The sequence below is a fragment of the Poromitra crassiceps genome (assembly GCF_964638095.1).
Source record: "Poromitra crassiceps genome assembly, chromosome: 15".
Taxonomy (NCBI): Eukaryota; Metazoa; Chordata; class Actinopteri; order Beryciformes; family Melamphaidae; genus Poromitra; species Poromitra crassiceps.
This window is the reverse complement of record NC_139634.1, coordinates 42,799,035-42,826,532: the sequence shown is the minus strand read 5'-3', so window position 1 is coordinate 42,826,532 and position 27,498 is coordinate 42,799,035. Positions and strand designations below refer to the sequence as shown.

The 27,498-nt window shown below is 45.5% G+C and overlaps 1 protein-coding gene across 1 annotated transcript; it reads left to right on the top strand.

The window, feature by feature from the left end:
- On the top strand, nucleotides 1-25,694 carry LOC310790240 (aminopeptidase N-like; the record flags this gene model as incomplete). Its single annotated transcript, XM_083651909.1, has 19 exons — nucleotides 1-632; nucleotides 2,924-3,066; nucleotides 3,953-4,086; nucleotides 4,343-4,463; nucleotides 5,810-5,961; nucleotides 6,873-6,986; nucleotides 7,596-7,739; nucleotides 7,831-7,896; nucleotides 8,482-8,547; nucleotides 15,271-15,434; nucleotides 15,655-15,731; nucleotides 16,102-16,239; nucleotides 18,140-18,204; nucleotides 19,707-19,795; nucleotides 20,267-20,377; nucleotides 20,703-20,897; nucleotides 22,178-22,315; nucleotides 24,591-24,660; nucleotides 25,496-25,694. The coding sequence occupies 19 exons, from the start codon at nucleotides 1-3 to the stop codon at nucleotides 25,634-25,636; spliced, it is 2,760 nt and encodes a 919-aa protein (XP_083508035.1). The 3' UTR covers nucleotides 25,637-25,694.
- Between the last annotated feature and the right edge of the window lie 1,804 nt (nucleotides 25,695-27,498).

Genomic DNA, 27,498 nt, shown 5'->3' with positions numbered 1-27,498 from the left:
ATGGCGAAAGGCTTCTACATATCCAAGGCGTTCGCCATCATCACCGTCGTCGTGACCGCATCAGCCATCGCCAGCCTCATCATAATGGTGATCGTGTACCAGACTCAGATCGCCAAGTTGAATCCGACGCCCAGTCGGACCATCACGACCACGACATCCCCCACAGAACGCCCACCCAAAATGAGGCTGCCGGGAGACCTGGTGCCCGACAGGTATGAGCTCTACCTCTGGCCTCGCCTCTACACCCGCATTATCGAGGGCCCAAACCCGAACATCACCGGCCCCAACCAGACGCCGGTCTTCACGGGCAACTCCACGGTCCACTTTCACTGCATCCAAAGTACCAAGACCATCTTCCTCCACAGCAAGGAGGAGCTGGCACTGCCCGTGGTGAAGGTGACAAACAGAGACGCAAACAAGGAGATGCCTGTTGCCGATGTGAAGCTCCACGAGGATGCAAGCGACTTCCTCGAGATCAAGATGGATGAGGTGTTGGTGAAAGGAGGGAATTATAGCCTGTTTGTGACTTTTGAGGGAGAAATGAATGACGATGGGCCCAGAATGTATGACAATGGACTGTATGTACGCAAATACAACACAAGTGTCCCAGCTGATGGAAGTAATGCAGAGAGGTAAGTCAAGAAAAATGACATGCAGAAACTTCAAGGTACAGTTCACCCAAAAATGACACTTCTGTCATCATCTCCTCCCCCTCATGCCAGTTGAGATAGAAGTGACGTTTGTCCATATTACACACAGTTGCCAGCACAACTTGAGAGAAAACCAGTCACCACTGACTTCGGTTGTACTGGTTACGGTTATCTGGAGTTGTGCTGGCAACCGATCCCTGTCTGTTATATGGACAAACTTCACTTCTATTTCAACTGGCTTGAGGGGGAGGAGATAATGACAGAATTTTCATTTTTGTGTGAACTGTTCCTTTAAATCTTTAAGAACATGAGATGAAAAAAATAAGTATAAAACATCAAGTTAAACACGCTACTTTTACAGATGTGACTCCTGCGGTGGACTTTGCTGCATGTCATCCCCTCTCTCCCTCCCTGCTGTCTAGCACATACTGTCCTATCAAATAAAGGCAAAATTGCAACAACAAAAATGTAAGAAAAGAAAATCTGACCAAAAGGGCCAAAGTGCTCGCTTTATACATCGAGACACCGGATCGCTACAATACATACAGTACATACATACATACATACATACATACATACATAGTAATACATACATACATACATACATACATACATACATACATACATACATAGTAATACATACATACATACATACATACATACATACATACATACATACATATACAGTATATTAAAGATTCAAGATTTTTATTGTCACTCCGTTGTACAAGTATGTACGTGTGAAATTCTTATGTTGTGTGTGGGCTCCGTTACAGCAAACTACAGATAGGGCAATAAGGCAACAGTTAAATAGGGCAAACAGTGTAAACAGTGTATGTGAAGGGCAATTAAGGCAAACAGTAAAGTAAGAAGGTAATAAAGTAGAAGTAATAAAGTAAAAAAAAAAGTGTCCACAGTGCCCAAAAGTGTCCACTTGTCAGTGGAAGTGTGCAAATGATAGTAACACAGGTTTTTGTTTTGCACTAGTGTGTGTGTGTGTGTGTGTGTGTGTGTGTGTGTGTGTGTGTGTGTGTGTGTGTGTGTGTGTGTGTGTGTGTGCGTGCGTGCGTGCGCGCGCGCGCGCGCGCGCGCGTGCGCGCGCGTGCACATGTTATTTTGTCTCGTGGCCTGCGGAAAGAAACTATTGCGCCGGTTTGTGCGTGCTTTCGGGACCCTGTATCTTCTCCCTGAGGGCAGCAGGGAGAACAGGCTGTTGTGCGGGTGGGTTGTGTCTTGATGATCTTCCAGGACTTCCTCAGGCCAAATTTCTTTAAGCGTCTGAGTCCGTGCAGTCGCTGTTGAGCCTTTTTGACAACAGTGGTGGTGTGGCTGGCCCACGGCAGGTCCTGGTGGATGTTGACTCCCATATACATAAATATATAGTTGTAGATGTTGTGCAATACATAATGCACGTAATACTTAGGTAATATAAGTTGGTTTACCCAATCCAAGTCACTTCTAAATCCATTGCTTATCTTGTGTTGCTTTGAATATAATGCACTGCTGCACTTTACCCCGCTCGCCGGACGCTTCTGGCTCATACTGAGCGCATTAGCGCCCGGCGAATGCAACGCATTTCACATTTTAGATTTAGCCATTTTCACGTCTGGGTCTAAAATGCCCTGCTCCTACCTGAGTCTTCACGTGAAGTGAAGACGCTATCCGATGTCCAACATCCTCTTCTTTTAATAACACCTAGTTGTTGCATCCAAAATGTTGCATAAAATCCACTTTTCTGTCGCTCAAAAACCGAAAACCATGGATTTGGAGCACCGCTCCTTCTTCTTCTCTGATCTGAAGCAACTCGGAACAACAACTCACTGTTTACTCACTAATGCCCCCCACACTTCCGCAATGGTATTGCACCTCCGTTTCTGCACAAATGCAGAAATGGGAGGTGCAATACCATTTCGGAAGTGTGGGGGGCATTGTTGAGTAAACAGTGAGTCGTTGTTCCGGGTTGCTCCAGATATATGGTTTTCGGTTTTTGAGCGACAGAAAAGTGGATTTTATGCAATATTTTGGATGCAACAACTAGGTGTTATTAAAAGAAGAGGATGTTGGACATCGGATAGCGTCTTCACTTCACGTGAAGACTCAGGTAGGAGCAGGGCATTTTAGACCCAGACGTGAAAATGGCTAAATCTAAAATGTGAAATGCGTTGCATTCGCCGGGCGCTAATGCGCTCAGTATGAGCCAGAAGCGTCCGGCGAGCGGGGTAATGCTGCACTGATAATATCTAACACGGAAATGTCTTTATCTGAATTGTCAGATTCCTTGTCGCCAGCCAATTTCAGCCCGCAGATGCCAGGAAAGTATTTCCTTGTTTTGATGAACCAGCGATGAAGGCGGAGTTTGATGTGACCATCATCCATAGGCGAGGCACTACAGCACTGGCAAATTCAGAGCAGTCAGGTGAAAAGACAAAATGCAAACAAAATGCCCTTTCATTTTGCAGTGTACACCACAATAACATGTCAATTATATATATATACGGTATATATATTGTTTTTCTTTCTTTATTAATTAATTATTTATTTACGGTATTTATTTATTTATTTATTGAGTCTTCCGATAGACTTCAAACTTGGCGCGTAGTCATAGCGCCACCTACAGGCATCTACTTCGAACTTGGTGGGTGCGCTGCTGTGAACCCAAGAACGGGCAATGTCGGATTTCATGCAATTCAACCAATGAGAACATGGCTTTCACGTATCTGGAGCGTTGTGCGATTGACTTCAAACTTGGCGGGTGCGCTGCTGTGCAAACAAGAAAATGCAGTGTTGAATTTTGTGCAATTCGGACACACGCATAGTCATAGCCCCACCTACTGGGAACAAAAAGCGTTTTATCTGGAGAACCATTCGTTCTAACGACTTCAAACTCTGGGAGTACGCTGCGGGGAACCCGACGGAGTGGCGTGCCAAATTTCATGCAATTTGGACACGCACATAGTCATCACGCCACCTACTGGGAACACAAAAAGCGGTTTATCTTGAGAACCGTTTGTCCGGTGGACTCTGAACCTGGGGGGTGCGCCGCTGGGAACCCGACAGAGTGCAGAGTTGAATTTTGTGTAATTCGGACATCCGCATAGTCATAGCGCCACCTACTGGCAAAACAAAAAATGGTTTATCTCGAGAACCATTTGTCTGATCGAATTTGAACTTGACGTGTGCTCTGCTGGGGCCGCAAGAAAGTGCAATGTCAGATCTTGTGTAATTTGACCAATGAGATATATTATATCAGAGATAAAGCACATCTTCCCTTGTCCTGGGCTGCCCTCTCGCACCCCTTTTAGAGTCCAGCATTATAGACGAGGAATGGATGTTCACCCGTTTCCATCCAACAATGAAGATGTCAACGTACCTGCTCGCCTTCGCCGTGTCAGAGTTCAAGTCTGCCCCCTCCAAACACGAGCGAGTGAACATTACAGTAAGTTACATTACAGATGAATTGCTGCTTTACTGAAAGCAATTAGTTTTTTTTCTCCAAACAGGAAATTGAACAAAGTTAATTGGCTGAATTACAGTCGCACAAGCCAAAGTTTCAACCACACCATTATATCGTGCCATAAACCCAAACGTTGTACGTTTATAAACCATTCACATATTTCCTGGAACTGTTATGTTGTTGTGAACTCCCATGTAATCTCATCTTTATCTGCCTTTGTGTTGTGTTTTGCATACAGATATATGCTCGTCCTGAAGCCATTGAGGCAGGCCAGGCTGAGTATGCAGCCAATATCACTGGAAAGATCCTTAAGTACTATGAGGATTATTTTAAGATTGAGTTCCCTCAGAAAAAGATGGGTACGGCACTGGATCCTATGATTGGGTGGATGGACACATGGATGGATGAAAGACAAATGAACGGAGGAATGGATCTTGAAATAGGAGTTAGAGTTGATGTCATTTGTGCATGAATGACATCACTGGGATCAACTTCAACTCAAATCAACTCTCAATAGCTGTCAAACTAAATGAATGACTGCAAAACTGTTTACAGTTTTCGGATGTGTGTGAGATCACGTGCAAAATAAATCAGCATTGTTTTTCGGCAAAGTTCTCCTTTAATGTTATCATAGACAACACGAAGAATTCTACTTATGAGGATAATGGAACTTGTTACATTATGAGATATGGCAGATGAATACGTTTTCAGGCAATAACTGAATGAGTGAGTCAATGAATGAATGAATGAACAAACAAACAAACAAATGAACATACGAATGAATAGTCTGCATGCTCTGAAGGAAAAATAATCTGATTGGTTGAGTAAAACGACCAGTTCTCAGTTAGCTAACTGACAAACTTCAATTGCAAAGCAGGGACTCTGGTCAAATTATGGCCTACATGATGTTGGAAGGTTAGCAGTTAGCATCAGTTACAATTTTGGACAGCATATGACCCAAAAAAAACATTTGTCTTTTCTAAAGTTTTATCGTCTTTCTTCCAGTCCCTCCAAATGGATGATAGCAATTAAAAATCAATCAAATAGCACACCTAAAATTCATATGCAATCCCAGCCATTTACTTTCGTCTGTGTCGGTGTATTAATATAGTCAATATTAACCCTTTATTAACCCTTCCTGTACCTTCACAATGTTACAGATACTTGTATAGTGTATGTACTCAAAGCTCTTATTTTTTCACATTTATCAGCCAATACCAATTCTCTGCTTGTTGTTCATGACTAAATTCATAACTTATTATTTTATGCCAAAATGTCTATTTATGAAATTTGATACATAGCTTCTGAAATATGCAGCCTATGAATTTATGTCACACCGGAAATTACACGAGTGACGGAGGGGATATATAGTGTCCAGAATCAGCTAACTAGCCTATCGCTAGTTTACCTAGCTAGCGATAGGCTAGTATAGCTAGATGGAATGGAAGGTCAGCTAGTCTAACTAGCTGACTATTCTTTGTATGTTAGCAGCAGGCTTCATATTAGGTTTATCCTCTCTGTACCTCTTGTCTTTTTCACTGGGCTTCAGTCATTGCCAGAAAAACAGAGGTCCTTTGGCTGCAGCCTGTCTCCAGAGCAGCTCTACATTAAAGAAATGTTTGTAATCTGTAATGTAATGTAGCCTACTTTTCTTATTTTCCCTGTGGTTGTTTACCCACATACTGTACCTGTGTGATTCCTCCAGACCAAATAGCAATACCAGACATTGGGGGAGCAATGGAAAACTGGGGACTGGTCATGTACCCGGAGGTGTACCTGCTCTATGAAGATGGAGTGTCCAAAACAACAGAAAAGGAACAGATCGCCATTGTCATTGCACATGAACTGGCGCATCAGGTCTGAGAGTAGAACTTGTCCTGCATGTTACTCATAGTAATAATGACAACAACAACACCAACAATAATAATAATAATAATAATAATAATAATAATAATAATAATAATAATAATAATAATAATAATAAATAATGGTGTTTTTTTTGTTAGCGCTAAACAACTTTTCATTTTTTCATATTTTTTCATTGCTTTTCTCCCATGTTCTCCCCAATTGTACTTGGCCAATTCCCCCTGTTGTCCCGGTCATTACTCCACCCCCTCTGCTGATCTGGGGAGAGCCGTAGACTAGCACATGCTTCCTCAGATATGTGCAGTCGCTATTCTCACCATTTCCCCTCCCACCGAACAGAAGCCCCGACCGACCAGAGTCACTAGTGCAGCGACCAGGACTCATACTCCACCGGCTTGCCACCCGCAGACACGGCCAATTGTGTCTGTAAGAACTTCTGACCAAGCCGGAAGTACCCTTGCCAGGAATTGAACCCGGGGCCGTCTAGTCGTAGGCAAATGCTTTTACCTCTACACTAGACGCCCCTGTTAGCACTAAACAACTTAAATATAGATCACAGTAGGTCAATTAGATCAGTGATGCAGTTATGCACTTATGAATATTATTGATCATTAATTAATTCTAATAGCATGTAAAAACATATACGGTATATACACCTTTTATGTAACCTTATTTATACGAGGAAGATTTTACAGTATCTTATCAACTCCACCAGGCTGCTTACATTTTTTATATAAGCACTAATGTCATAGTTCTTTCCAGGAAACTTTTTGAGAAATAAACACTTTCTATGATTACATGATTAATAAATTGGGATTGGGAAAGGGGATTGTCAGCCTAAACACTAGACAGGCTGCCCGGCCACCTCTCTGTTGACCTTTTCTTCTCTCGTGTCCCGGCAGTGGTTTGGAAATCTGGTGACAATGAGCTGGTGGAACCAACTTTGGCTGAATGAGGGCTTTTCCACCTACATGTCCTACTTGGCATTGGATCACGTTGAGCCGACCTGGCACATAGTAAGAACAGATATCATACATGCTCATTTCAACCAAAAGTCTTTTTATTTCCAGAGGTGGGGACTCCAGTCACATGACTTGGACTCAAGTCACAGTTTGAATTGGTTGAGACACTTGATGCAAGGACGTTTCACACCAGTGCAGATCTCCATGCAAATAAACAGAAATTTGGGGAAAAGAAAAAAAAAAGTTGTAATTGAAGCTTGCACACCGCGGCAGAACATTTTTATTTAGTTTTTTTCTCTGAGGGACTTCGACGTCCGTGGATTTCCGCCTGCAGAAAAATATGTTTGACAAATGAAATCCTTTGTTTACAGCTGATGTCATACCTCCGATACTGTTTTTGAACTCAAGTTGTGTTGATGAGGCTGATGGCAGTTGGGAAGAAGCTGTCCTTAAGACGTTTTGGTCTGGACAGACCTCAGCGTCTTGCCGAGGGGGAGCATTTCAAAGAGTTTGTCTCTGGGGTGGGAGGGGTCGGCAATGATTTTACGAGATGCGTCAACGTCCTGGCAGCGTGCGGGTCCTGAAGGGTTGGCAGGCTGCATCTGATCACCTTTTCAGCACAGTGGATGATCTTGTCAACTTGTTGCTATTTGTTTTCCTCAGAAAGAAATGCTTCCTGTGAGAGAGCGCCAAGAGCTGTTAGAGTTGGACACTATGGTCTCGTTTCAACCACTTAATTCCCGGCTGGATGCCATCCAGACGTATGCTGAGATCTACCAGAAGTTTGATAATATATCATATCAAAAGGTAGATAGAGAGAAAGAAATAGACACACACACATAGAGTCAACATCCTATGAATACTAACATGCACAATATATGTGGTCTTCCCTCTGTAGGGGTCAACTGTGTTGAGAATGCTGGCAGACTGCCTGACTGGCAGGGTTTTCCAAGCTGGGCTCAAAGTAAGCATTAAGTGCTTGTGGTCGATATGCACATCATTTAAACGGACTGGAATTGTGCAGTGAACTGGCAACCGGCAAATTTCTCTGACTGTCCCTCACTCTGGACTCAACACTTAAGGGTCCTACTGTATTTTCATTGCTGGCACTGACGGTGACCCTGCCCTGGCAAAGTGTCAACTTCGTCGGGTGCTTAATTGGGATTTCAATATCTTGAGAAGGTTTACCTTCAGTGTATTTAAGTTTATCGTTTATATTAATTTTTTATGAAATTCAACCACAACTTATAGAGGCAAACGATCTGAGGGAGTGATGCCTCACTTTAGTAGAATCGTTCTACTCTTCAGCATACACACTCCCATCGAAGTTGAGGTGTAGTTTATTATTATTACAAGGATCTATTCATCTACTAATATTTTTTATTTTTTTAGACAAGGTCTTCCAAATGAATGTGGGAATGTGGTGTTCAAGTACAGAAACAAGTGTTAGATATCTGCTTAAGGCAACAAAGAATGGTTGTACTACCTGTTTACTGTTGACCTCTCTCTCTCTCTCCCTCTCTCTCTCCCTCCCTCCATGTGTATTTAGATGTATCTCAATGCCTTCCAGTATGGGAACACTGAGCAGAAAGACCTCTGGGAGTATTTACAGAAGGTATTCTGTTGAAAGCTCCGAAAACAAATACTGCTCTTGGTCTGTTGTCTCTCCGGTCTGCCGCAGCCAATGACTGGAACAATCTGCAAAAAACACTGAAACTGGACAAATTGATTCCCAAATTAGCTTTTAAGCAATTGATTGTGGACATTCTTTATGATACATGCAGCTGTTTCACGACCCACTAATATCCCAGATCCCTGGTTGTAGTTTGTTTACTGTCTGTTGCATGTTTGTTCTTGCCTTGCTTTGCTGTGGCTGTTTTGCTTTCTGCCTGTTTGTCTTGCTGCTGTTGCCCGGTGTTGGTCTGCTAGCTACTTGTCTGTTGCTTGTGTGCTAGATTGTATAATGTTAATATGTAATGTCTCCTGTCACTCATAATACCTGTAAACGAATGGATGTGTTGGATCTGTTTCGACCTCACTCTGACCGTCACTACGGTCAAATAGGATGATAGCCCTCGTTCCGCCTACTCTCGAGACCAATATATCAACAAAGTCATGCCCATGACCCACGGAGGCGGAACCTCCCCCACTATAAAAGGGGGGGCAACTTCCGGCCCGACCTCTTTGCCTTTCTCGCCTCAGAAGACCGGGACAGGTAGTGTACTGAATTACACTGGGTAAACCACCTTTCAATTCTTCACCTGTGGGTGCAGGTGCCTAGTGTCCCTGTGAATTGTGTTGGTTTGCTGCTTAATATTGCTTGTATGTGCTAGTGTGTTATGCTAAGCTGCATTGTTAGATTGCTTGCTACATGCTAGTGTTAAGCTAAGGCTTAGCTTGGCTGGGTAGCTTAGCTGCTAAGCCTAGGGTAGCTTGGCTTGGTAGCTTAGCTGCTGAGCTATTGATTGTTGTAGCCACAGGCTAGTTGCTAACAGGCTAGCTTGGGCTTGACTGTGTGCTGGGAATTCTGTGTCTTGCAGGTTACCCATCAGTGACACTTCAATTAAAGAAAGTTTGATACCCCAGACCACTGTACGCAGTGGGGGGATTTATGTGAGTCTCGCTAGGTGCGTACGCGTACCGGTGCGGGCCACTACTTGGAATTAATTGCCCTTTACTGCTGTTCGCAGCTAGTGGGGTTGGTCTTGCTCTGGCCGAATCCTGCTGTTACATCATGGCTTCATGCTGTCGACTTTGTCGGTCGAGGATGGACCCCCAGGATGGGCACCGGGAATGCCCATCATGCTTGGGTATGGACCATATCTCAGAAGACGTGGACAATCCCTGCAGTGCAGCGGTTGACCTGTCAAGAAGGGAGAGACTGCGTAGATTGGACGAGGTCCGTAACTCTACGTCCGAACGTGGGAGGAGGAAGGACCGCGGTTCGGACAGGTCTGGTCATTATAAGAGCTCTCGCAAGCGTTCGCATGAACGTCGTCAGGATTCCAGAGACAGGTCGAACCGGGAGCAGACCCCTAGACCTGCTAAGCGGCCAGCCCCAGCTTCAGTAGCGGGGAACGGCAGCGCAGACACACAGATGCAAGTGTTGACTGCCATCCAGAGTTTGGCTCAGAGGATGGACAGATTGGAGGCTCGTCAGTCCGCTAGCCGGGACACTGTTCAGTCACGGGGGCCACAGAGCCATGTTGGGGGGGCCGCCAACAGGGAGGAGGCTGACGTGCTGTCGCTTTACGCGCCCCACTCGATGCTGGATAGTGAACGGCGTTCAGAAAGCGGAAGCCATGTAGCGGGCCCCCATTCACATTCTGCTGAGGTGGATGACCAGTCAGCGTTGGTGGAGGACGGGTCTGCCACAAAGTCTCTGATGGATAGAGTACTGAGTGCGGCAAGAATTGTCGGCTTACAGCCTCCCGTGCCCAACCCAGCCCCTGTAGGAGGTGTTTGGGAGGGCATATCTCATGTTAGTGCCCCTCCGGACATTCCGGTGGCAGACGACTATGCCTCGATGCTGAGGACAGCATGGTCGAAGCCGTCGCAGAAGCCACAATTCAATGCGGGCTGTAGACGGCTGGCTAATGCCTGTTACCCAGCGGAGACTGGGTTAGGGGATATGCCACCAGTGGAGCAGGCGATAGCGTCATGGACAACGCTGGGGCCAGCCCGTGTTTCTCATAATCCTCGCTGCCCCAGGAAGGAGTGTGCCAAAACTGATCGGCTGATATCGCGCTCGTTTAATGCTAATGCACGGGCAGCTCGTATGGGCAATGCCTTGGCTCTCCTCCTGGCAGCATTGCGTAAGACAATGCCTGTGGAAGATCAAGATTCCAGGGCTCTGATTGATTCGGCTTTGTCGGCTCACTCGCAACTGACACGCGATGTGGGGGAGGCGATGTCATCAGCAGTGTTGTGTCGTAGGCAAGTATGGCTGGCACAAACTTCGTTGCCGGAGGCCATAAAGGGTGAGCTAATGGAGCTGCCAGTGGTGTCTGGTCAAGTGTTTCATCCAGGGTCTCAAGACATGCTGGACAGGGGGGAGCGCTCTATAAATTTGAGGGACACGGTCCAACGGGCGTGTCGCCAGCCAGCCCCGGCCTTTAAACAGGGGTTTAAGGTGCCACAGGGGTTTAGGGTGCCACAGAAGGCACAACAATCTGCTTGGCATAGACAAGCTGGTGGGGGCCCGGCTGGGCCTCAGGGTCAGAGTTTTCGTGGCCACACTCAAAACCCTGCCACTAACCCCCAGAGGAGATCTCAGTTCCGGGGGGGTGGTAAGCAGAGGGGCTCAGGCAGAGGTGCAGGCCGCAACGGCGGTCCTGCATAGGGGTCAGGGGCCAGCCGTCGAGTGTCCCTTCCAGCTGTCTCGAGAAAGGGCCAGTTGGGAGGGAGCAGTGTCGGACCCATGGGTGTTGTCAACAGTAGCTCATGGGTATCGGCTGCAGTTTCGGCGGCGGCCCCCCCCCTTTTCAGAGGTCCATCACACCATCGTCAAGGACCCATTATTAGAGCCCGTACTGGTGGAGGAGGTGCGGGGTCTACTGCAGAAAGGTGCTGTGTCAGAGGTGCCGCGCAGCGCACAGCGGACTGGGTTTTACTCCACCTACTTCTTAGTTCCAAAAAAAGACGGTGGTCATCGGCCTATTCTCGACCTCAGGCGACTCAACCGTTACCTGAAGGTCCTACCATTCAAAATGATGCATACAAGAATCGTCATGCAGGCGATCAATGCAGGGGAGTGGTTTACGTCCATCGATCTGAAGGATGCGTATTTCCACGTTCCGATTTGGCCAGAGCACAGACCTTTCCTCCGCTTTGCTTTCAAGGGCAGAGTTTACCAATTTCAAGTGCTGCCATTCGGCCTGTCACTCTCACCGAGAATCTTTACTCGGGTGGTCTCGGCAGCCCTAGCCCCACTCCAATTGAGAGGTCTCAAGATCCTGCCATACCTGGACGACTGGTTGGTATGTGCCCCCTCTCGGGACCAGGTGGTCCGGGATACAGAGATGGTGTTGGTGCATGTGCAGTCTCTGGGGTTCGTGGTGAACTGGAAGAAGAGCAATCTGCAGCCTTCGCAACAGGTGAGGTTTCTGGGCCTCCAGTTCGACTCTGTGACTATGAATGCATGTCTCACTCCTCAGAGGGTGGAAAGTCTGGTGGGAGCATTACAACATTTTCAGCTGGGGAAGCTGGTGACTGTGCACAGAGTCCAGAAACTGCTGGGATTGATGGCAGCAGCTTCAGTGGTGATTCCCCTGGGCCTGTTGAAAGCAAGGTCTATGCAGCGGTGGTTGAACTCCTTTCATCTTCATCCGAAAAGGGACAGGAAGAGGACACTGCTTGTCACACGGGCCTGCATGCAGGCCTTGCTCCCCTGGAGGGACGGGGACCTCCTCCACAGCGGGACAGCATTGGGGAATCTGCCTCACAGGAGGTCGGTGGCCACGACAGATGCCTCTCTGACGGGTTGGGGAGCCGTCTGGGAGGGCAGAACAGTGAGGGGCATGTGGGAGCCCCCGTGGTCATTGGAGCATATAAATGTGCTCGAATTGAGGGCAGTACATCTTGGCCTCAAAGGGTTGTTGCCGGCCATACAAGGGAAGCATGTGCTGGTGAGAACGGACAGCACCTCTGCGGTTTACCATGTCAACCACCAAGGTGGGACGAGGTCACTACGCTGTCTGCAGGTGGCGAAGGAGCTACTGGTTTGGGCATGGCCTCGGCTGGCCTCGGTGAGGGCAGTCCACATCCCGGGGGTAGAAAACCTGGCAGCGGACATGCTGTCCAGGACAGGACCCCTCCCGGGGGAGTGGCGGTTACACCCAGAGGTTGTGACCCAAATCTGGCAGAGATACGGCGTGGCCCAGGTCGATCTCTTCGCAACCAGGGAGACAACACACTGCCAGGAATGGCACTCACTCACAGGCCAGGGGGGCAGTTTGGGCCTGGATGCACTGTCACAAGAATGGCCGACAGGCTTGTTATACGCTTTCCCCCCTCTCCCTCTGATTCCTCAGGTCCTCCGAAGGGTCAGGGAGGGTCGTTACAGAGTTCTGCTGGTGGCTCCACGTTGGCCGGGGAGGCCGTGGTTTCCGGAGCTGCTTCAGCTGAAGTGGGGTCATCCAGAACAGTTGCCATCCAGAGCGGACCTTCTGTCGCAAGTAGGCGGGCAGATTTGGCACCCAAACCCAACCGCGCTGCGATTGTGGGTGTGGCCTCTGCAGAGTCCATCTCTCAACAGTTAGACGAGACTGTCCGTGAGACGTTGGGTAATGCTCGAGCTCCGTCCACTCGAGCTAGTTACTCCATGAGATGGAGGATCTTTTCAGATTGGTGTAAAGACACAAATGTCGAGCCAGTAACCTGCTCGGTGCCGCTGGTTCTCCGTTTCCTGCAGTTGCAGTTGAGTCAAGGCAAGGCAGCCAGTACAATTAAGGTCTATGCCTCAGCTATTTCAGCATTCCATGGAGGAGCCGATGGCATGCCGTTGGGGCGGCATCCTTGGGTGTGTGATTTCCTGAAGGGGGCCCGTCGCTTGTGCCTAAGTCGGACGGTGCGGCCACCAAGCTGGGACTTACCCCTGGTGTTACAATCTCTCACTAAGGCACCATATGAGCCGCTTGTTGATGCAGACTTGAGAGCTCTGTCGCTTAAGACAGCCTTTCTTTTGGCTATTTGTTCGGCTAAACGGGTGGGAGAGCTGTGTGCTCTCTCTGTTAGTGAGGACTGTTTACGGTGGAGGCTGGATGGCACAGGAGTGTCACTCTGGCCTAACCCTGCCTTTTTGCCAAAGGTACTTACACCTCAATCTAGAAACCAGGTTCTGGAGCTGGGTCAATTTCAACCCTCCTCCTCCTCGCAGGCAGAACAGGAGGAGTTGCTTACTCTGTGTCCAGTGAGGACATTGCGTGCCTATGTGGCTCGTACTCAGCTTCTAAGGGGGTCTCAAACTCAACTTTTTGTCTGCTATGGGAAGGCAAGACTGGGGTTACCGCTGTCTAAGCAGCGTTTGTCCCACTGGTTAGTCAATGTAAATTCCCATGCTTATGTGGAACAGGGGTCTCTGGTTCCTACAGGGATACGAGCCCAATCAACCAGAGGTGTGGCTACTTCATGGGCTGCACTGAAAGGAGTTCCTTTGGGGGACATTTGTGCTGCAGCGTCATGGTCTACACCATGTACGTTTGCAAGATTTTACAGGGTGGACGTTACTCGGGCAGCACCAGTGAGCACTGCTGCTCTGATGTCGGTTGCCCAGCGAGATGGGGAGGATTAGGTGTCCTGTTCCTCGCGACCCTTTTGGTATGAGTCATCCTATTTGACCGTAGTGACGGTCAGAGTGAGGTCGAAACAGATCGTAAGTTATGAATGTAACTATGGATCTGTGAGACCGAAGGATGACCGTCACTAGTCCTTGTCGCTCGGAAACACTCTGAGGCGTTCAAGGTAAGAGGTCGGGCCGGAAGTTGCCCCCCCTTTTATAGTGGGGGAGGTTCCGCCTCCGTGGGTCATGGGCATGACTTTGTTGATATATTGGTCTCGAGAGTAGGCGGAACGAGGGCTATCATCCTATTTGACCGTAGTGACGGTCATCCTTCGGTCTCACAGATCCATAGTTACATTCATAACTTACGATATGTGCTGTTGTCCTTTTAAATGTTTTTTTTACTTCATTGAGTCCCTACCCCTCTCCCTCAAGAGGCTTGCCTTTTGTCAGGTCGCCATTGTAAATAAGAATTTGTTCTTAATGACTTGCCTGGTTAAATAAAGGTTAAATAAAAAAAATAAAGCCTGGGCAGCACATGAACAAAATGTATTGGATCTTAAAAATTCAGTTGGTCTCCAAGCTTCAAGCTGCGTTCAGACCAAACGTGATTTCGCAAATTAGAGCGACAAGATTACATACAAAGTCAAAGCAAATACACGAGCAGACGTCATTTCTCCCTAGAATGAAGATACATTTTGCGGCGCAAATTATGCGATTTTCGCCTCAGCTGCTTTTCGCTTGAATTGAAATCTTTTAACTTCAGTGAAGAATTTGCACGGTCAAACTCGACCGATTGTCCGCGATTGTGATTGCCCCTGGTGTGAATGCACAGTCAAGGCTGCGATATACTTCTGCGCCAGCCTCGACTTGCAGGCTCGCCGGCCGCAGCGCACCCCTCGGTGCATTCGGCGAGGGGTTTGACGCGTAACTATATTCAGGCCTTCAGACTTTAAACGTGTCGTGCAATAATAACGTCAGTAGTAATGACATTGTCTGAATAATCATATTTCGATCTGGGATTTATGATGTTAATTGTCATTGGTGCCGTGTTTGCAGGCAGTGAATGAGGATGGTGCTACAATCGACGTTGCCGCCATGATGGACACGTGGACCAATCAGATCGGCTATCCTCTCATCACCATCAACACCACCATTGGAGAGATCGACCAGAGGCACTTCCTCTACAACCAGGAAGTTGAGTACGTCATGGATGGCCAAAGGTAGGTGCTTTTAAAGACTATGACAAAAAACAAGTGTTTTTGTGAAATGGCAGTGTGACATGAGAATTAGAGCCAAAAAAAACAATACAGATGTTATGATTTATGTTCATAATGGCACTTCATTGAGAACATCATGCATTTACACTGTTACAGACCAATTGCACCTGGTAGTCTGACTTTTGTTGACCTTCTTCTGTGTCTTTTTTTCCCTTCTATTTAGTCTTTTATGGCACGTCCCAATCAAAGTCATGTCAAAGACTTCTGAAGCCTCTCTGGTCACATTGGACAAACCCACAGGTAACAGAATGTACTGTACCAGATGATTTGTCAATGTGTTAATGCTGTGGGTAAAAAAATCTCCACAAAGAAAATTTTCAGATTTGAGGACCATCAATTTCTGAAATTATACACTGAAATGTGACTGTGTTTCACACACCCCAGGATCATGGCACATGCTCAAATGAAAAATGTAAACCTCAAGTAAAAAGGAAAAAAGGAAAACAACACACAATTGGAGATGTGACTGTAGCAATGTGTTGTATTGTGATAAAGTTATCTTGCATGTCACCTCTCCATACCCTATTTCTCTTTGTTTTAGTAGCATACTGGGCCAGTGATTTGCAACCCATGTAGGCTACAGTTAGCTCGTATTGTGTCTTTTCAATAGATCAGAAAGAAGTATTCATTGCTAAGGCTGGAGAGTGGGTTCTGGCCAACGTCAATGCTACTGGATACTACAGGGTCAACTATGACGCAGAGAACTGGAGGAGCCTCTTCACTCAACTGGAGACTAACCCAAACGCAAGTATTGAGCCCAAGTTATGAGTGACTCTGCCATAACCTCTAATCCAACCTCCATTTAGGCATTTTTGATTTTGACCCAATAAAAATGGAAGGGGACAGTTGGTTGGTTGGTTGGTTGGTTGGTTTGTTTGTTTGTTTGTTTGTTTGTTTGTTTGTTTGTTTGTTTGTTTGTTTGTTTCTTTCTTTCTTTCTTTCTTTCTGTGTCTGTCACATTTTCTGTTTTTGTATGAAGATTTATTTGGTTTGTTTCACAGAGATAGATTATGTCATGTCCTTGATGAACATGAGTTTTCAATGGCAGAGTGTTTGCTAAGATAACTTTACAGTGTGAAATTACTCTCACTGTCGGGTTGAATTCCTACTATGGTGACTGACTTTGGGGGGGGGGGCGCATGTGATTTTCACTTTCAGTAGAGAGAACTCATTGCCTTCAATCCTCAATTCATAGCTGGATTATGCCCCCCTGTTGCCCCACCACTACCTTTGTTTATGTTTTGATTCGCTGTACAGAGGCCTTTTTCTTTTTTTTATTGATTATGCTTTTGATAGGACATAATGTGACTGACAGCTAGACATGAGTCTATAGATCTATTTCAAGGCTGAAGATTTGTTCCCCAATAAACTGAAGTTGGAGCTTTAACATTCATCTTGTTCCTGTTTGCAGCTCATTCCAGTCAACAACAGAGGGCAGCTTATTGATGATGTCTTTACTCTGGCAAGGTAATCGCTCTTATCCTTTGCCTCCTAACCTTTTTCAGTTAACTTTGGACCTAATGTTCATTTCATAAATGCATTTCTTTAACTTTGAAACACTTCCTGGCCTGTAGTTTTTGCTATCCATGGCTTCAGGGAATGGGAATCAACCCCATATTCCATAGAGCAGGGGTTCCCAACGTTGACATGTGACCCCGCTTTGACGTCACAAAAATCTAGGGACAAAAATGTCGGTTCAACATCGGTAATATAATCAGTGACATCCACAGTGACATCATCAATGATGTCACTTTTGTCCTAAGAATTCTGACTTTAATCTGATAATTCTGACTTTAATCTCAGAATTTTGACATTAAAATCAGAATGCTGACTTCTTATATATATATTTTTATTCTCTAGGCTTCGGGCATTTCATATGGTGTCCCTTCTGGTGAAGAATTGGAAAGCCATCCCGTACACAAAATCTGTAGATCTAAGACGACTAGACGATTTGTTGAAGCCGCGTGTGGGGGCCATGGGTATGTGGGGGCCATGGGTATGTAAGGGCCGTGGGTATGTGGGGGCCATGGGTATGTGGGGGCCGTGGGTATGTGGGGGCCGTGGGTATGTGGGGGCCATGGGTATGTGGGGGCCATGGGTATCGCCGTGACAGCTAGGTTCCCTTTGTCCTCTCTTTGCTGTGTGAGCCAATTATTTGTGTAGGTTGGTGGATGGGGGTCCTGCGGGGAGGGGCGTTATGTTTTTGAGTGAACTTGTTTGTATCTATTTTGTATTTTGTCTGTTTTTGTAGTTGTTTGGTTGTTCTTGTTTTTCTTATGTATGTTTGTATGTTAAAATCTTGGGGGGGGGGGGGGTCACACACAAAAATAATGGTGACTTTTTCTCAGGATTCTGACATTAATCTCACATTTCTGACTTTTCCCCTTCAAAATTCTGACATTAAACTCAGGATTCTGACTTAAGTCTCAGAAATCTGACTTTTTTTCTCAGAATTCTGACTGTTCATGACTATTAGCCCCTTCTCTCTCTCTCTCTCTCTCTCTCTCTCTCTCTCTCTCTCTCTCCCATCTTTCCAAAATAAAATGTGATCACCGTTTTTCCCAGTGCCAAACTTGTTAACGTGACACTGGCTCTGAATTCTACCCGGTATCTTCGTAATGAGACGGCGAACATCCCTTGGGAGTCAGCACTCAAGCACCTCCAGGTCTTCACCCTCAAGTTTGACCGCTCCGAGGTCTGGGGACCCATGCAGGCATGTGTGATGAAACATCTGTACACATTGACTCACAACAGACTTCTGTCATGGTGGCCCTGCTAGTGCAGTTGGGTATGAAGTCTAACATGAATGGCTGTTCAATGGCTGGCAATCAATGTCTGTTGACAAGGTTTGAACACCCACCTAGCCGGTTAGCCGGACACTTAACAGTGCTTGTCTGAGCGAACAGTAGCATAACCTTAACTTGTCGGTAAGGCCGAAGCACGTATCCAGCGCTCGTAGTTCTCCCCCTGGGTGGTGATCGTCCTCAGTCTAGGTGGTTCACAGCACCAGCTCAGGCAGGAAGCCGTCCCCCCTTGGTACAGTGTCCAGGCCCGCCCAGAGCCCAGTCGATATGGCTGCCGTTGGGCGATAGCAACTCCTTAAAGTGAAGAGGGTGGTTAACTAATGTCAACCTAATAATGAGCGACTAATACAAGGGACAAAACCATAAAGACGATGGGGTTGGTCACGGTTTCCCCGGGGGACGGGCAGGGTCTTTAGTTTGGTGTCTAGGTTTTCTCGCTGCATCGCCACCCAACTCTCTCTCACTTCCCACTTCCTACTATAACTCCTGCGAGCACAAGGTTGGCAATGCCCTATAGGCACATAGCCAATCATCTGCTCAAACATTAAGTTCAGTTCAGTTCAGTTATGTTATCCTTTATTGTGTCCCGTGGGGAAATTCATCCTCTGCATTTGACCCATCCTCTACCTTCCTAGAACTAGGAGCAGTGGGCAGCCACAGTGCAGCGCCCAGTTTGATTGACAGTTCCTTGGTCAGGCGCCCTGACAGGAGTATTAACCCTAACACAGGCCTTTGATGGTGGGAGGAAACGCACACGAACATAACTCTACACAGAAAGGACCTGGGGGGCACCGGGTTTCCAACCCGGGACCTTCTTGCTGTGAGGCAAGTAGGCAACAGTGCAAACCACTAAATGACGTCCACATGTGATAGACATGGCTACCAACCAATCCAACCGTGACACATTCACTTGATAATTGTTGATACAGGAAAGCAGGAAAGTAGCTGATGGATTCCAAGGTTTGACAGTCTTGTGGTTGGTGGAATCAGTCAAAATTGTATTGGATAGCTGGTGTTTATTTCTCTCCATTATCAGAAGACATTTTAAAGACCACCTAGTAGGTAGCAGAGCCGTGTAGATAGAAGAGTCCCGACATCTCCATTCACTCCAATGGACCAGTTTTTTACTCTCAAGAGTTCCAGGAAGTAAGGTCCTGGATTAAGCAGCACTTTCGAGTTGCAGCAAAATAGACAGTTTGTGTTGTACTTTGAAATGGTTGGAGGGGGGGGGGGTGGGGGGTGCACATCTCTCCTGCTCAGAAAGTCATACATATATATACAAGTCATACATACATACTTAATACATATATAGTATATATATTTTTTTAACTTTAGGGGGTCTTTAAGTTTAGTATCCAGCATTTTGATGAACAGTGAAAAAGGTGTTAAATTATGCTGTTTCTTCCTGCAGGCATATCTACGGGAGCAGGTGAGAGGCTTATACAGCTTTTTCAGGAACTACACAGACACATCAACAGTCCCATCTGACCACTCACAACAGTAAGGCGAACTTTATTGGTCCAGGAGAGGAAATTGCATCATTACAGCAGCAAAGAATAGCAAAAAAGATAGCAGTACAATGAATAAATTGAAGATGAAATTAATAAATTGAAGATGAAATATGGAGCAGAGTGGCTAGTTTGTCAAGATCCTTGGGTCTGACTGACTGCCATATAAAGCTGTGTATCATCTGCATAATGATGCAGCCAAAAAGTACTGCAAGGTTCTTTAAGTAATTATGGCTATTGTTTACCTGTGTTGATGACCAGTAGGAATTGCATCAGCATCATCAGATCTGGGTATCCAATTTCAGATACCCTGAGTGTGGGTCAGTTTATACTTTAATGTCTTGAGATGAGCATATCACCACCAAAGTTACAGATTATTGAACACCTGCTTAAACCCTCATTATGTAATATATCCATCCCGTACCTTTATACTGTATAATATGAAATTGTGATTCATCCCAAGGTTCAACCAGATTAATGCCATAAAATTAGCATGTACTACGGGGCTCCCAGAATGCCATGCGATGGTTATAAGGATGTTTCACAACTGGATGAGGAATGACACCAACAGCAGGTATGGTCATTTGAATGTGAACATTACATTATTTGCGTAAAACTGGACATAATGCAACCTATAACCTATAACGTAATGCCTTTTCTCTCTCCCTCTCTTCTCCATTCTTCATTTATTTGCATACCAACGATTTCATTTTCATATCTCGTTTAACCATATTCATTTTTGAAATGCACTTCAATCTTACCTGATCTGATACACTTCTTCAGACCTGATCTCTTTGCAAGAGCCACAATGCAACAAAAGAAGTCCCTGATCTACAGTGTATGTTTGCATGTGTTTCTATGGGACCCTCGAAGTGTCTGTGCGCGTGTGTTTCTCTCAGTATCCATATCCATGTCGACTTGCGGGCTGTCATCTACTGCCAGGCCGTGGCTGCCGGTGGGGAGAAAGAGTGGGAGTTTGTCTGGAAGATGTATCAGACCTATAGAGACTATGAAGAGGGCACCCCCTTTGCCAGAGAGAGAGAGCACCTCCTCCAGGCCCTCGCCTGCACCAAGAAAATCTGGCTGCTCAACAGGTGAAGCACATAATCTGCCTCTTCCATCTATATTTCATTCTTTTTGCATTTGTTTGTGAGTGGATTTTTTTTTTCAGTTCTGCACCTTGTTGACATATAAAGTGTCCCGTTTAATAGCGCAATTAACTCTTTCCCCGCCGTTCAGACAATGCTTGCCCGCTATGATCCAATGGCAACCCATGTTTTCACTGTTATGTAAGGGATAATGTATATTGAGGCGGTGATTACGGGGGAAATAATGACCGACAGGTGGATTGTTCAAACATTTGAGGTGGATTAATCGTTCACCTGAAGGTCATTATTTCCCAGTAATCACCGCCTCAATATACATTATCCCGCTTAGAACATGGCCTACAACTAAATCATTCATAATCTGACAAAAATAATTATTCAAATATATTTTTTAATAGCGTTTTCAACGACAAAGCGGTTTCATTCGTAATTGGCACACAAGACACCACAGCTGCAACTGGTTGGCCTAATTAGTAGTGTCTTGCTGACAAAAGGCTCTTATCAACTGATTAATCCAGGTGTGGCAGAGCAGCGGTCGGTTGTCGAGAAACAATGACCGGTGAATATTGTTGATTGACCAATCAGAATCGAGTATTCAAGAGAGCCGTGTTCTAAATGATAGATAATGGATAATGGACAGAAGATTTAAGCATCAAAAATCCTCACAATGGGGGGGAAGGGGAGCGGGGGGGGGGGGGGGGGGGGTTAATGGTTATTGATCTGCTATGATCCATAATCCCCCCTTTTTTTCTCTTTTTCTTTTAAATTCATGCTCCCTTTTATAGATTGATTGATAAAAACTAAGTGTTGTAATTAACCTCGATCCATGTCTAAAACTATGCCCTGTTGGGTCCTTGAATTTGACTGAATTGGGCCTTGAAAGTCATTGAAAAGTCCTTGAATGTCATGTTTCAGAAGGGGTTGGAACCCTGTAGAACTGTACTAGTGTACAAGACACCATCACTAACATTGACACTGCGGCCACCATCAAAGCATCATCTTTATATCATCATCTTTATAACATGCTGATCACATATGGTCGATATTAAACTTTAGACCCGGAGACAGACCCAAGCCAAAACATTCAATCCTACAGTTGAGTATGTATTCCCCATTGGCCCTGATGAGTAACGATATCAATGTTGTCAGTCTCTGTAGCAGCTGCTTTCACCACTGACTCGCCCATGATAACATGAATTCCACCCACAGTGTTTTTACTGGCTGAAGACCATTTACCAAATCAGCCGGGGGCCTTCCTTATCTTGCAGATGCCTGGAGTACACTCTGGACCCTGACAAGATACGGAAGATGGACGCCATTTCTACCATCATGGCCGTGAACGATAATGCGGTGGGGCAGGCGCTGGCCTGGGACTTTGTCCGAGAACACTGGATCTACATGATAGAGTAGGTTGGTGTTCTTGTTGTTTAGTGCAGTGGTTCTCAAATGGGGGTCCGGGGACCCCCCAGGGGTCCGTGGCACTTTGCAAGGGGGTCCGCGAAAAGTTTTCAGGAAAATAAAAATAAAAACGTTTTGTTGTTGCAAAAGCTTCATAGTTCAATGAAAAAATTATGTTATGCTTTAAATCTAAAATGGTTCATGGATTACATTCTAATCTAATATACCTATCAATTTAAAAGTCAAGCATGTTACCATGGAAACAATTAAGCTTAGCCCAAAATCACAAATCAGAATGAGGGGGTCCCCGGTATATTTTCTATCTTAATGTAAGGGGTCCTTGGCTGAAAAACATTTGAGAACCTCTGGTTTATGCCTCTTAAATTGCTTTTGCATCTGCACCCAGATTTTACCTCTGAGTCGAACCTCCTTTTAACTGGTGCAACCACTTCTATAAGTGACTTTGTGTGTATGAGCACGAGATGTAGTCACCTGGAAGGGGTTACAGGTGTGTGTGTGTGTGTGTGTGTGCGTGTGTGTGTTGAATGCATTTGCAATTGCTCAACTGTGATGTCACTCGAGCAACTGTGAGCAACTGTTATCTTCGTTACAATTCGTGACGGAAGTGATGTCGGTCGTGCAGGTGTGTGTGTGTGTGTGTGTGTGTGTGTGTTGTATGCATTTGCAATCAACAATGCAATCAATTTCACCTGAGATTTGTGTCTGAATTTGTGTCTGGATCGATGCAACAAGGAAGAGTGTGTGTGTGTGTGTGTGTGTGTGTGTGTGTGTGTGTGTGTGTGTGTGTGTGTGTGTGTGTGTGTGTGTGTGTGTGTGTGTGTGTGTGTGTGTGTGTGAAGTAATGTCACCCAACCGGAAATTATGCCATGCAATTGCTTGACCGTGATGTAATCAGGCAGTTGTGATGTCATCAGTGATGTCACTCGAGCAATTGTCTTTTTATAAGTTAAAATGTGTTAAGAAGTGTCCGTCTGTCTGCATCCAGATGTGATGTTCTTTTCTTTTTACATCTACAGGTTTTTGAAGGCTAATACAACACAACATACAATACATAATACAACACTAGTATTTTGGATTCCAGCTCCTGATAGTCAATATTTTGTGCCAATATTCAATATGCATAAATTTAGGGCATCTGCATAGTGTAGGGGTAAAGGCACTCGCCTACCATCACTACCTACTGGTCGCTGCGGTTACATGCTGCCATTCCGACGTGCTGCCACTCCGACGTTCTGCCACTCCGAAATATCGGCACTCAGAAAGGGGGTCTATATTCCCCGTTTTTCACTAACCTCTCCCAGCCCCCACGCCAAACCTAACCTCCCCCCATGCCTAAACCTAACCTCCCCCAGACCCTAACCCAAAACCTAACCTCTCCCACCCCCACGCCTAAACTTAAGGTAGGCATTGCGGCTTCTAAGGTGAACGACCGCCTTCCGAATAATGGAAGTTAACGTTCGGAGTGGCAGGGCTTCGGAAAGGCAGAGGAACCCCGGTCGCTGCACTAGCACCTCACCTCCTCTGGTCGTTCGGTTGGCTGTTCAGGGGGGAGGGGAACTGGGGGGAATAGCATGATCCGGGAGCTCACCACAGGTGAGGAGTTAGGTTCCGAAACCGCAGACAGACATTGCATGGTCTACAGTAGCCTCGACATGAGACTCAGCCTTCGTTCTTTATTCTGAGTCTCAAAGTAGCAGGCTCCGCTCAAATGGCCTCACATCTTCTCTAACATACCAGTCACAAACAAAACAGTACATACCTCCTGCACAAAGTTGTTATCTGAAAAGTATACTAGTTGGTGTTGCCAAATAGTGCGTCGTTTCCAATACCAAGCCATTGTAAACATGCCAGAGCATGGGGAGCAAATATTATTTATATTTAGCGTAAATAAAACTGGACCTGAGATAGACCCTTGTGGAACATCTTTACCAATCATAAGAGACATGGACCTAATACCGTCAGCCACAGCAGCCTGCTTTCTCCCATCAGTTAGAAAACCAGCTGACAGAGAGATCATCTAATCCAATGGAGGACAGCTTACTTAATAAAATACCATGTTCCAGCATGTCGCACGCCTTTGAGAGGTCGACAAAGAGAGCAGCACAATGCTGCCTATCAAGACCATGTTATTTATGACAAGGGATGTGGCTGTTAGAGTGCTGTGTGTCCAGGTCTGAACCCTGATTGTTGAGATTGGAGAATGTTGTGGAATGTTGTATACCTCTCTGTTGACCACCCATATACTTTTGCCCTTCCCTATAGGAATGGAGTAGGCACGGTGCCCCTTGGTGCTCTGGTCCAGAGGTTCTCAACAGACTTTGAACTTGAAGAGGTAATTTATCGACTTTATATTACTCAGAATATTACTAATGTGCAATGATATCATCTTTCCAATCACATACCAAAATAGGCAAAGCAAGGCCAGTTTATTTGTATAGCACATTTCATACAGAGAGGCAATTCAAGGTGCTTGACATAAAGTAGATCAAAGAAAAGAGCATAGAGAAATAAAAATGATTACAAAGTGGAAAAGATATGGTTCATATAAAAGAACAAGCAAAATGCATTACATTAAAATAATCAATTCAAGTAAAAAGGAAAGACATTTTTACCCCCCCTAAAGGCAACATAGAACAATATTGTGGCTCTCAACTGTTTTTCGGAGATGCGGGGAGACTGTCATGGTGGCATAACTTTTTCTGGTTATTTCCAGTGTCGGGGCAGACAAAGAGTTCAATCAAGACAAGACGTGAAGCTGTTCTGCTTTTCTTTTCTTTCTTTTTTTTTACAAACAGCGCTACAGTCTCAGTCATTATGCTGCAGTATTGGAACATGCTATTAACCTTCGGTTCTTATCAATGTAAGTTCTTTGGCACAAAAGGTGACGTGGGTTTATACAGCGTGCGCTCATGTACGTTTTCATAAAACACCAATGCTTCATACAGGAGGGGGCCTTAAATGTGTATAGATATCGTATGAAATTTGATACCGAGCTTCTGAAATATCTATGAATTTATGTCACTTAGCTTTCGGTTGGGAACTCTGTATAAAAATACCAGTAAAGACTGGAAATGTCGCGAGTAGCCAAGATAGTTGCGTTAGATACTTCTGCCAACCTATGATGCTCTAACTTGATCTCCTCTGTTGCTGTGTTTGTGTGTCCACAGCTGAAGCGTTTCCAGATGGACATGGATTATGACGGCATGGAAGAGGCCATAGAGGGAGTCCAAGAAAACATCAAGTGGATGAAAGAGAACAAACAGACAGTATTGGAGTGGTTCCGAAGAGAAACGGTCCATTTAGAATGAATGTTCCCCACATATCAAGAGTGCCCGTGCTTTTAAGCATTCTGGAGGATTTCAATTGAGAGCCAAAGTGGAACGTCACTTCCTGCTTCAGCACTGTACCAGAGATTTTCATCATCCGCCAACGGTACAGATATATTTAGAAACAGGAGAGATCGCATAACATTTCACTCGGGCCAAAACGTAAAAAAATGCAGGTTTGAAGAAAATATTTTTTCTATGTTTTTTTTTTAAGTTCCGGTCCGAGTGAAATGTTCTATGGTATCTCCCGATTATAGCATTAGCTGAACGTTTGGTTTCAACCAGTAAAACTATTTTTATAAGCATTTTACTATATGTCTATGGGAAAATAAATGGCGGATGAAAATCTCTGGTACAGTGCTGAAGCCGGAAGTAGGCGATCGCTTTGCCTCTCTATTGCTTGGGTAAAGATGTTTAAGAAACGCCTCCCTCTAGTGAATTCACCTTACCAAACAGAAAGGATCCAGAGGGAATCTTACAATGCCAGGATCCGAAAAATTATCCCTCCTCCGAAATGAGAATTTGTCACGTGACGTCACCAAAGAAATTACATGTTGACATACAGTATATGAGAAATGTGGCATCTGAGACTTGAGTGGCCTACAAGGTGAAAGTTATTTAATGTGAAATATATCGATACTACTTAATGAAGTACATTACGTTCTTATCTTTTGAAAAAAATACATTTGTTGTACATTATCTACCGTATAGAAATGATAATTTATTTTCCTTGGGGATGCACGATATTGGATTATTTGTGCCAATTGCTAATGCCGATACTAACTGATCCGGCCCTATCGTCGTCAAGCGCTATCAGACTAGTGACTGACGTATCGGCCGCTCTGACAGCGCAGGGCTCTGGTGTGTCCTGCGTCTGTTTGGAGTGTGGCGTGGGTCGTGCACATACTCAGAAATCAACGCTACCTGTACACTCCAAACAAATGCAGGAGGCAGCCATCATGCCCTTGCAAACACATAGTTAAAAGCAAGTTTATCTCTAAGCCTGATCTTAAAGGAACACTGCCGATTTTCAACCAGCTTTGTATCATTACAAAATCAGTAGTTTATCAGAAAACTGTAAACAGTTTTGCAGTCATTCATTTAGTTTGACAGTTATTGAGAGTTGAATTGAGTGAAATTGTGGACCAGTAATGTAATTTGTGCATGAATGACATCACTGGTCCACAACTTCACTCAAATCAACTTTCAATAACTGTCAAACTAAATGAATGCCTGAAAAACTGTTTACAGTTTTCAGATATGTGTGAGATTATGTGGAAAATAAATCAGCATTGAAAATCGGTGGAGTGTCCCGTTAACAAGAAGGTCATTTCCTCAGGAAGCAGAGGAAGTTCCTCCTCTCCTCACAGTCCCTGATCTCCCAGGGTCGGGCTCCGTCTTTGGGCAGGGTGCCACAGTGCTGCCTGGGGGCCGGGCAGAGAGGCAGGTCCTGGTACTGCAGCTTATCCCCGTTCACCCACAGCCACTGGCCAGCCAGGAAGCGCAGGCCCGTCCACACCTGGAGAGAGACAAAACACATGGAGCTAGCAGATCCATCCACACCTGGAGAGAGACAAAACACATGGAGCTAACAGGCCTGTCCACACCTGGAGAGAGACAAAACACATGGAGCTAGCAGGCCTGTCCACACCTGGAGAGAGACAAAACACATGGAGCTAACAGGCCTGTCCACACCTGGAGAGAGACAAAACACATGGAGCTAACACCTGTCCACACCTGGAGAGAGACAAAACACATGGAGCTAACAGGCCTGTCCACACACCTGGAGAGAGACAAAACACATGGAGCTAACAGGCCTGTCCACACCTGGAGAGAGACAAAAC